Raw genomic sequence first — 10146 nt, 5'->3', positions numbered from 1 at the left:
CCAATGCCACGAACATTGAATTCCTGTCAACGGATTACAAGAAGTTCTGTCTGCTTAACGACAATAAGACCGTTGATATCCACGCCCGAGGTGGTCGACACCACACCCTAAAGTTACCCGAGTACGGACGTGATATCAAATTCGTTCCGACCACTGCCGAGCTGTTGCTCCCCTGCGACGGTGGCCTGCTTGTTAGACTGGACCTCGAGGACGGGCGGTACCTGGAATCTAAATGGTCGTCGTTCATGCCCCAGATGGAGCGTATTGCTAGCTGCCCGCGACTTCCCATATGCGCAGTTGGAGGCACAGAAGGGACTGTAGAGATTTGGGATCGCCGGTCAGACTTCAAGCCTATCAACCACACGCTGCTGCCCGGGGCACCCACCGTAACATGCTTAGACTTCAGCCCGTCAGGCATGGAGCTTGCCGTAGGCGCCGACGACGGTGTCGTTCGCATCTTTGACATTCGAAGTAGCCTGCCAATGTGCGAACGCGATCTGATGAGTGCCTCGCCGGTGGTGGATTGCAAGTTCCTCACGCACTCGCTTCCAGGTTGTGCCTCCGTAATCGTTGCCTGTGACGAGTACGCCGTAAAGGTGTTCAGCCTCGGCGGACACGCAGACGTCGAGGACCCCATCGCCAACCCGATGCTCGGCCGAGAGGACGATCGCACCACGCTGCTGGCGTCCTTCAACTCCGACGAGCGCCTGCATCAGCTCTGCATGTACCCCGGGTCCGGCTTAATGTTCGCTGCGACGGACTCACCAAAGATGAAGGTTTATTTCCTCCCCATGTTGGGGCTCGCTCCCAAATGGTGCTCGGTGTTGGATGGTATCACTGAGGAGTTGCAAGAGAGCGAAACAGTCACCTTCTTTAACGACAAGAGGTTCGTCACGAAGGCTGAATTGGAGGACCTCGGCGCTCAGCAAATGATTGGCAGCCTTCAACCACACATGCATGGATTCATGATATCTACAGCCTTGTACGACAAGTTGCGTACGACGGCCGACCCGTTCAAGTACGAAGAATACCGGAAACAGAAGATTCAGGAACGTATCGAAAAGAAACGCCCAATGCGCCTTCGAAGCTCGGCTCCCAAGGTAAACAAGGCTCTCCACGAGAAGCTCACGAAGGAGAAGAAGCACAACAAGAGCAAGGGCAGTGTCCTCGACGACCCTCGCTTCGCCGAGCTGTTCTCGAACCCCGAGTTCACACAGCAGTAGTTTTTAGTTGTTAACCAACAGCTTTATATGCGCGAACACTGGGGCTGCCTCGCATTCGAGGTAGTTAGTGCCTCTTTCTATCCTCGCAAACCCGTTGTCACCCCAGTTCGGCCATCCCGGGTTGTAAATTTCCCAGTAGGGCACGAGTTTGTTATGGTCTGTTGGGTGGGGAGCGAAGCCAAACCCTGTTAGCGTCACAGCATGGTCGACCTTTCTGAGAGGAACCTCGTTGTCGGACTCTTGTAACGACGTGAAGCCTCCTCCGAGTATTCGCTTGCCTCTGTGAGATTTAAATAAGCCGTTCGGCTCGACTGCAAGGCCGAGGGGGCCATTAGTCCACAACTCCCGCAGCATCATGTCTACTGTGGCCCTCCCAGGCGCTCCTCCGATGTAGCCGTAGTCCTCTACTCCCACACGCACCGAACACCATTTCCAGGGGCAGGGCTCAGCTGGACCGCAACTGGGCGGTCCGTCACAAAGCCTGCTATCCTCGGCGTCGGGTTGTAGAGGCGAGGTCTTCCTGAAGAATCTGAATGAAACTTCTGCACCAGACTCACTCAAGGCACTTCTTGAGGTAGAGTGGAGCTATTTGCGCGTGGCGGAACACCAGAAAGGTGTAGCCTCCGTGGCAACCTTGATTGAATGCTGAACACGCCAACAAATTTCGCGAGTCCACAGTAAACTGGTCCAGGTCTTCCATAGAGAACCGTGGAATACGGTCTTGCACCAGTTTTACTCTGGCCCGAGCCGATGCCATGGTAACGCCTGTATCGACGTAGCAGGAGCCACAGGCCTGCGCCGGCAGGCCTGTGGGTATGATAGACACGTCCACACCTAACCTGACCTTAACGTCCTCAGGGTCGGCCCAGCTGAACTTTGTCATGCGCGACAGAATCGCGATGTCAGGCTCTGCGGGGGACGGGCCTAGAACGCGCCGATCACTCAACTCCACGTTGATCCGAGATCTGAAGTGCCTAGCCAATGGGATTAGATACGAGGCGACCTGTGGCTTCAATGCCAGACGTTGCTGTCGAGGGGAGTAGGTATCCATGCTGCGGACGTGCACTTCCGGATCAACCTTGGACCCATCGAGTTCTGAGATCTTCTCGCCCCACCAGCACCCAGCCGAATCATTGTTGTGCCACCATCCCAGCAGAGTTCGACTGCAATCGCAAGTCACGTCGTCACCCTCGCTGCGATGGGGATGAGAAAAGAACGCAAACAGCGACCTGCCCGCTAGGCGAACTTCGACGCCCTCGTTGAATATCAACGTCCAGCTACCCGAAATCACGCCACAGGCGGCGGAGTTGTCCTTCTCGAGGCGAGTGGTGAGAGTGGTGGTCTGGTTAAAGCGGCCTCCGAGCTGGTCGTGTTGCAGACGTTCTGGATTGGCATGAGGTCTCGCTCTCACCGTGCATACTTGGATTGTCGGGTCTCTCGTAGCCGCAGTTTTTCTCTGAGAAGCTGCCCAGGTGGAGCGTCCAGACACCTTCAGTGGTTCGGCGGTTGCAGTTCACCTGTAGGTCAGCCATGGAGACTGTGACAAGAACAAAGAGCTTCATGTGTGCAGATGTGAATTCGATGATGGCACGTCGAACGCTGTTGGTAAAGAACTCCAAGCATGGAGATGTGAATTCGATGATGGCAGGTCGAACGCTGTTGGTAAAGAACTCCAATCATGACAAGTCAGGGAAATCTAGCATGCCTTGAGGTCCGCCTGAGGTGAAGTGGCTCCCTCTGGGACGGGGAGGACGGGGAGGACCGGACTGGGGCGCTCTTGGTGATAGCTGCTCCCAGTGCACTGCACGAGTGATGTCAGGTGTGGCCGGACGCTTCGACGCTGCACCGGCACCTGCTGCTGCACCAGCACCGGCTCCATTTTCTATGTCGAAGGTGTCGGCAGGCTTGTTTGCGGGACTCCTTTGGTATGCCGATCCGGGGTCCTGAGAACTTTGTACCACCGTTGCAGACGCCTCCCGCTCAGGCGCCTCGGTTTCAGACGGCGACGTTCCACTCAATTTGCCTGTGAAATGCATGTAGAGGTAGGCACTCGCGATTCCGACGACACCGCCGCCGATAGCGATGGACATTAGCCAGACGAATACCATAGTGTTGTCTCCGGCATCCGAGTCTGGCTCAACGGTAGTAGGAACCGAATTCAGACTGCCATCCGTCGCGTTCTCACAAAGAGACGTCTCAAAGGCCACGGTGTTCACGTTGTTGGCGGGGAGGTTGGCGGCTGCCGTTAAGCAATTGCGTCGCGTGAGCAAATACATGTTCTGGAGACACTCGCCCGAGCCACCATCGTCGCACTCAGATTGGATAGTATAGAAGTCTGCAGTTGTGGCTGGGGACGTCTCCACGTGATTGGCAAACAAGAGAGGGAATCCGCAGTTCCCAGTGAACGAGGAAAACCCTGGGAGGGGGGAGGGGGGTACAGTTCCAGATTGCGTCACTGCAGCCTCTGTGATCGTGGACTGCACTGAGGGGTCCCACAGATTGCTGCCGGAGATGAAGGCCATCATGCCAACGATGACGGTGGAGGCTCGTGGCGTGCCATTTTGAACAAAGATGGCAGCAGTGACACTGCCGCGTGTAACGTCGAAGACTGTGATGTCGTAGAGGGGCTCCAGCAGGTCCGTCCCAGAGAAGTCATCGGACCGGTACTGGACCTGCAGAACCACCACTGGGCTCTGCTCGAACACAGAAATATCACCGTTGGCCCCTAGAGGGTCAGTAAGCTCCAGACTCTGACGTTAGAGTCGCCCATTCTACCCACGATAGTCAGCGGTGTGACAGCGTTGGCTGCGTTCACCTGTGATGCCGGAACCTCGTACTTCGCGAAAAGGACGTTGTTGTCCACCCCCCTGCTGTTTTCGCCAGCGCTCCAGGCCCCTGCCGAGCCGATAATGAGTGGCACGCCGCTAGCGTTGGCATCAGCGGCCGGCGGACAGGTGTTTCCACTCGCTGCCAGCTTTATGATGCGCACTGAGGAGTCGCTGACTGGAACGGCCACCGCTGTAGTGAGTGAGGAGGTTGTGATTGCGTCGGTTCTCACGAGTCCTGCGAAGTAGACTGGGTCTCCGTAGGGCGACTGCATGACTAGGGCCGAGTCGTACACTTGATGGATAGTGAAACGACCTGCGGACGGAAGACTGGGTATGAAACCAAACTCGAGCTCACGTGAGAACTGAGAGGAGCACAGCAAGCATGAGTGCGAAGTAGGCGAACGAATTCAGTGGCACCCACACAACCAGCTTAAATTTTCCACTTGAAGGGCGTATACTCCAGCCATAGGCATGATCCCAATATGAATACAGTTGAGAGAGAGATTCGCAATATCAGCTTTTTCGAGCATGTCGCTGCTTCCTGGTGGCCGGAGATATAACCCAAACAAAGGTACTCCTGTGCCCCAAGGCTACGTCGGCGGAGCCGGCAGAGGGTAGGCCAGCTTCACACGCCATAATTCAGAGCAACTGCCTTCTCGACCAGGGCTGATTACGGCACAACGCCTGTCTTCATTGGGAACCATGGTCGGCTTATGGAGGACTCCGGACACAGTCAGTTTGGAAGGCCACCAATGGGATACCAAGCAGGCCGAGGCCGAGGAGCCACTGGCTTCGCAGGCGGCGTCTCCAGAGACGACACTGTCGACCGCGACACCACTGACTACTCCGAGGCCAACTACGATGCTACCTACGGGTATGGCGGGAGCCTGTTCAGCGGAGGAACGTACGACGAGGACGACAGAGTCGCCGACGCCGTGTATGAGGACATCGACCGAAGGATGGATAGTCGCCGACGCAGCCGCCGTGAGGCGCAACTGAAGACCGAAATCCAGAGGATGAGGGCAAATACTCCCACGATTCCCCAGCAGTTCGCCGATCTGAAGAGAGAACTGGCTACAGTATCAGAAGCAGATTGGGACGCTATGCCTGAAGCGCCAGAGACAGTGAAGCACAAACACAAAAAGAGAGCCTTGTCAGTGCCCGCCGACCTGGCTGTACCCAAGAGGTCGTTGGAAGCGGCGACCTCGGCGACTCTGCAATCGGGACTGCGAACGCCTATTGGGCTCGGTATCCACACTCCTCTGGGAAATGCGACGCCGACTAAGTCGGGATTGGCGTCTCACCTGCCAGGAGGCCAGACTCTTGCAGGGACTATTTCGTCCGTTCGAGATCTGGGAGACGCCAAAGGTACCGTGCTGTCGGTCCGGCTCGACAAGGTTTCTGATAATATAAGCGGCCAGACAGTTGTCGATCCGAAAGGTTATCTTACGGAGCTGAACAATACAATCAGCAAAACCAGCGACGTAGAGGATATTAAAAAGGCCCGTCTACTGCTGCGCAGTGTGATACGAACCAACCCCCACCACCCTGCTGGATGGATTGCCGCGGCCAAGATGGAGGAGTCTGCTGGAAAGCTGAAGAGCGCTCGGGAGTTGGTGTGTGAGGGTTGCGACTTGAATCCACTGAGCGAAGACCTCTGGCTGGAGGCAGCTCGACTGGAGACCGCTGACCGCGCGAAGGCAGTGCTTGCCATGGCGGTTAAGAAGGTTCCGCATTCTGTGAAGCTGTGGCTGGATGCGGCCGAAAGAGAAGTCGACCCGGATAGAAAAAGGACGGTGTACCGCAAAGCACTCACCTTCATACCCAATTCTGTTCGGCTATGGAACAAGGCTACTAGCATCGAGTCCGACGACGCAGCCCGAGTTCTCCTCACAAAGGCAGTCGAGTGCGTGCCCAGTAGCATCGAGTTGTGGCTGCAGCTGGCGTCCCTCTCCGAGTACAAGGACGCACAGAAAGTCCTTAACGAAGCTCGGAAGAAGATCCCTACATCTCCGAAGGTGTGGACGGCTGCGTCCGAACTGGAGGAGACGAATGGCAACCTTGACTCGTGCAGCATCATTATGAAGCGGGCGGTATCGAATCTTACGGCGAAAGGCGCGGGAATCGAGAGAGAGGCATGGCTCTCGTATGCCAAGGAGTCCGATAAGAAAGGCATGTTGGTCACCTGTAGGGCCATTGTCCAGGCGACGATCCTCGTTGGCGTTGAGGGTGGCAATATGAAGCGAATCTGGATGGAAGACGCTGAGGAGGCGGCGAAGGAAGGCCACATTGAGACCGCGAAAGCGATCCTAACCGTTGCCGTCGAAAGTCTCGAGAACGAACCTGCCGTCTGGTTGGCGCTGATTAAATTGAATAAGTCGTCCTCACTTGAGGCCGTGGACACGTTGCTTGACCGAGCAGTGCAGGCGTGTCCTGCATCTGAATCGCTCTGGCTGCTGTCAGCCAAGAACAAGTGGGCGTTGGGTGACGTGCCCGGTGCCCAGAAAACGCTGTCCGAAGCCTACGGCAAGCTCGAAGGGACGGCTAGCCTGGAAGCTGTTTCCCTGACCGCAATCTACATCGAGCGCGAAAGCCGAAACTACCAACGAGCTCGCACACTGCTGGCAAGAACCCGCACGGCAGTAGACACTCCGAAGGTGTGGCTGCAGAGCGTACAGGTGGAACGTGAGCTGCGGAATTTCGAGGAGGCTGAGAAGCTAGTCAACCAAGGCCTGGGAAAGCACCCGACGTCTGCCAAGCTTTGGATGGTGGCTGGGCAGCTGAAGCTCGAGAGGAACGACGCCGCCTGCGAGGAGGAGGCAGCAGCGATTTACAAGCAAGGGCTCAAAATGAAGCCCTCCTCAGTCAACCTGTGGCTATGTGCGATCCACGTAGAGGTGGAGCGGGAGCGCTGGCCTGTGGCACTCGCTATGGTTGAGCGAGCCAAGCTGCGGAACCCACACACTCCCCTTCTTTGGCTGCAGCACATGGAGATACAGAAAGCCATGCAAACGGCAGAACGGGGTTACATCCACACCCCAGCCGTACTGACTCACCTGTGCTCTGCCGGGCTCCAGGACTGCCCAAACTCGGGTTTACTGCTAGCTGAGGACATCAGAATGGAGCCCCTCAGCAGTCGGAGCAGAAAGGCTGCAGAGGCCCTTGGGAGGTGCGAAAGCGATCCCCACGTGCTCCTAGAGGTTTCGATGGTATTCTGGGAGCTACGAAAGCCAGTGAAGTGTCGCAAGTGGTTTGAGCGGACTGTGGCGCTAGGCTGTGGGTTGGGTGACGCGTGGTGTGCGTTCCTAGCGTTTGAGCTTGACGAGGGCGACGCGGCCAACGCCGTGCAGATCATTCAACGGGCCACCGATGCCAAACCCAAGCAGGGCATTCGATGGAACAGGATTCGAAAGAAAGTCAACAACTGGTGGTTGCCCATTGAAGATATCATGAGGCAGTATTTGCAACTTCACTTTACTGCTGTCGTTGACCGAATTCCCCAGGAGGCAATGAACTCGTTATGAAGTGTATTTATCTCTACCTTGCGATGTGCCTGGACACACTTTCGGGTTCGGGCGATCAGTTGACATTTCACAGGTTACGGAGACCACCAGGCCAACATGCCCAGTCCATCACCGTGCGAGGTCCCAACCACAATCATCGCGGCCACCTCACTGGGCGCAGACGACACCTCTACAGGCTCTTCGCTCGGAGCCTCAGCGACGGGCGTCGGGCGGTGCCGCTCTCCCAACTTAACTGGTCTGTTGAATACGGTGTCAGTAACTCGAAGTCGTATCGGATTCCCGAGAGCGTAGGGCAGGTTGGTGTCTTCGTCGACAACCCAAAACCATGTTTGACTGTCGGTATCGAAGTACCGATCTGAATGTATGGCCTGCGGAGGGATTTTGATGTCTCGGTAGAACTCGACGCTGACTGTGAGCCCGGAGGCGTCCGATCCAACAAGGGTGCCGTCTATCACCTCGTTCACAAAGGGGCAAAATGCAACCACGTTGAAGTCCACCTTGAAGCACGAGCGCCCGTCTTGAATTACCGCGTCTTTTACTCCATTGAACTCCAAAAAAGCCACCACTAACCCCACCTCTGGGACAATCTTGTCTACAAACTTATCTTGAATAAGCGACTTGAGTCTTTCCTCCAACTGTTGACACTGTGCGTCGTCCAGTTCATCCTCTGTGGCCTCGACTTTCGAGCCTAACCCCTGAGCGAATTGGTTTCGTCGTTCTTCTCTGAGTTGGTGTTTCGACAACGGCAAGTCGATGGGCTCCACCTTCACGGTGTCCAGAAGTCGGGCCACAATGAACATGAAATCGCGATATTCAGGAACATGGCACAACCGCACAACATGGGCCTGATAATGTGTTTTCTTTCAGATGTGGGATTTGTACACAAAGGTGTCCATAAAAAAGCACGAAATTTCGCATAATGACTCCTATCCCGAGAGTGATCTTCGTACTGGGCGGGCCCGGCAGTGGCAAGGGCACCTACTGCGGCAAGATGGTCGATTTGATGGGGTGTTTCCACATCTCAGCGGGCGACTGCTTGCGAGAGGAGGCTGCTTCAGGCTCTGAATACGGAGAGCTGATCAACGGCCACATTAAGGCTGGGAGCATTGTGCCCGTCGATATTACGGTACGATTGATGCTCAAGAAGATCCGTGCCCGTGCAGATGAATGCGAAGATCGTCAGACTATTCTGATTGATGGTTTCCCGCGGAACCGGGAAAATCTGGATGGGTGGAACGCGATTGTGGACGATGATTGCGAAGTTGTTTTCTGCTTGTATCTGGAGTGCACAGAGAAGGAGATGACTTCCCGATTACTAAACCGAGGAAAGACCTCTGGGCGATCAGATGACAATATCGAGACCATCAACAAACGATTCCGTACATTTCGTGACTCCACTTTGCCGATTGTGGAGTACTACGCGAAGCAGGAAAAGTTGGTGACACACAACACGCAAGGCGAAATCGAAGACGTTTGGCCCCAATTTGAAGCAAGAGTCACCCAGGCCCTGTGTACAGAATAGGGGATCACTACTGATGTTTTGTTGCTGCGCAGACTAAAAGTAGATCTCCAATATTGCTGTGTCGGTGATCGACGCGGATCACCAGAACTTCAGCGAAATGTTTCTCTTCCCAAACACGAAGCAAATCAGACTCCACGCCGCAGTGTAGAGCATAATCCAACCGATCGCACCAACGCCGTTGTAGGTCAGAGTTTGTGTGGACAGGTTAACTACGCCGCAGATGACATTGGCCACCAGGAAGATAACCAGCTGGGAGCCATGCATGCCCTTCCATATTAGGAGGTCGATGTCCGGCTCCCGCGCGTCAGCGGGAGAGCGGTCGTCTATGCGCCAGCCTGCCTCAGTTCCGACGTAGATTTGCAGGAGGTCATCCGCAAAGAGCGTGAGGACACCCGACAGGTTGAATGCGGCCACACAGAGAACGAAGGGCAGGTTCGACATTCTCCGACTTGGCGCCACTCCTAGGAAAACGTAAAGTACGAACACAGTAACGAAGCAGGCGATCGTGGGGATCATCACCAGCGTGAACTTGTGCCGAATGGTTGGGAATCGAGGATCAGAAAGCAGATGGGTTCCGAGGCTGATGCCCATCATGGACATGGCCAGGAACCCAATTGATCCCAATATACCCTCTCGATTCTTTGAGAAGAAATTCGTTCGCTCGGCAAACAGAATGTACTCCTCTCCTCCAAGCACCGTCAGATAGATCTGGTAGACCACGAGCATTAGCAGCGCAAGGATCCAGGCGTGCCTTGCAGGTACGACACGGTTTACCAAAAGAGCGGACCCAATCCCGCTGACTGCGATGGTTAGGAAGAAATTCCAATGAACTCCGTACTCAGTCATGGAGACGTAGTAGTCTGTGCCCCATGTGGAGACGAACCTCAGCAAACCGATCAATATGACTGGCCAGTGGGAAAACAGGGCGCGAAGGACGGGTACGGGCTCGGTTGTGCGGCAGGCGCGACTGACGATGCCGCTGGAGAGAATCACTATTCCGACTCCCAAGTCCATTACTGACATCCCAAAGGACTCTGACTTGCCCTGGT

General features: G+C 55.5%; 6 protein-coding genes across 10 annotated transcripts; 3 read left to right on the top strand and 3 right to left on the bottom strand.

Annotated features, from left to right (window-relative positions):
- On the top strand, positions 1-1223 carry KVP17_002626 (uncharacterized protein; the record flags this gene model as incomplete). Of its 2 annotated transcripts, none has more annotated exons than XM_068519065.1 (1): positions 1-1223. In XM_068519065.1, a coding segment is annotated over one exon (1223 nt), but the record flags the coding sequence as incomplete, so codon positions are not given. The 2 variants fall into 2 exon arrangements, with proteins under 2 accessions (XP_068371381.1, XP_068371382.1); XM_068519066.1 differs by having other exon boundaries at positions 246-1223.
- Positions 1224-1226: 3 nt separating this feature from the next.
- KVP17_002624 (uncharacterized protein) lies at positions 1227-4435 on the bottom strand (the record flags this gene model as incomplete). 4 transcript variants are annotated; one of them, XM_068519056.1, is made up of 6 exons in its annotated part: positions 1227-1752; positions 1781-2606; positions 2635-2879; positions 2907-3973; positions 4003-4378; positions 4407-4435. In XM_068519056.1, 6 exons carry the CDS (start codon positions 4433-4435, stop codon positions 1227-1229), a joined length of 3069 nt encoding a protein of 1022 aa, XP_068371377.1.
- Positions 4436-4803: 368 nt separating this feature from the next.
- Positions 4804-7575, top strand: KVP17_002625 (uncharacterized protein; the record flags this gene model as incomplete). The annotated part of the gene is made up of 1 exon (XM_068519064.1): positions 4804-7575. One exon carries the CDS (start codon positions 4804-4806, stop codon positions 7573-7575), a length of 2772 nt encoding a protein of 923 aa, XP_068371380.1.
- A 74-nt stretch (positions 7576-7649) lies between these two features.
- Positions 7650-8375, bottom strand: KVP17_002623 (uncharacterized protein; the record flags this gene model as incomplete). Its single annotated transcript, XM_068519054.1, has 1 exon — positions 7650-8375. One exon carries the CDS (start codon positions 8373-8375, stop codon positions 7650-7652), a length of 726 nt encoding a protein of 241 aa, XP_068371375.1.
- A 119-nt stretch (positions 8376-8494) lies between these two features.
- Positions 8495-9097, top strand: KVP17_002627 (uncharacterized protein; the record flags this gene model as incomplete). Its single annotated transcript, XM_068519067.1, has 1 exon — positions 8495-9097. The coding sequence occupies one exon, from the start codon at positions 8495-8497 to the stop codon at positions 9095-9097; it is 603 nt and encodes a 200-aa protein (XP_068371383.1).
- Positions 9098-9175: 78 nt separating this feature from the next.
- On the bottom strand, positions 9176-10120 carry KVP17_002628 (uncharacterized protein; the record flags this gene model as incomplete). The annotated part of the gene is made up of 1 exon (XM_068519068.1): positions 9176-10120. One exon carries the CDS (start codon positions 10118-10120, stop codon positions 9176-9178), a length of 945 nt encoding a protein of 314 aa, XP_068371384.1.
- Between the last annotated feature and the right edge of the window lie 26 nt (positions 10121-10146).

Source organism: the organism of the source record quoted next, assembly GCF_019968985.1.
Source record: "MAG: Porospora cf. gigantea B chromosome Unknown PgB_NODE_856_length_10146_cov_117.913, whole genome shotgun sequence".
Taxonomy (NCBI): domain Eukaryota; phylum Apicomplexa; class Conoidasida; order Eugregarinorida; family Porosporidae; genus Porospora; species Porospora cf. gigantea B.
Note: the sequence above shows the minus strand (reverse complement) of the source record. Positions and strands in the feature narration are given on the sequence as shown.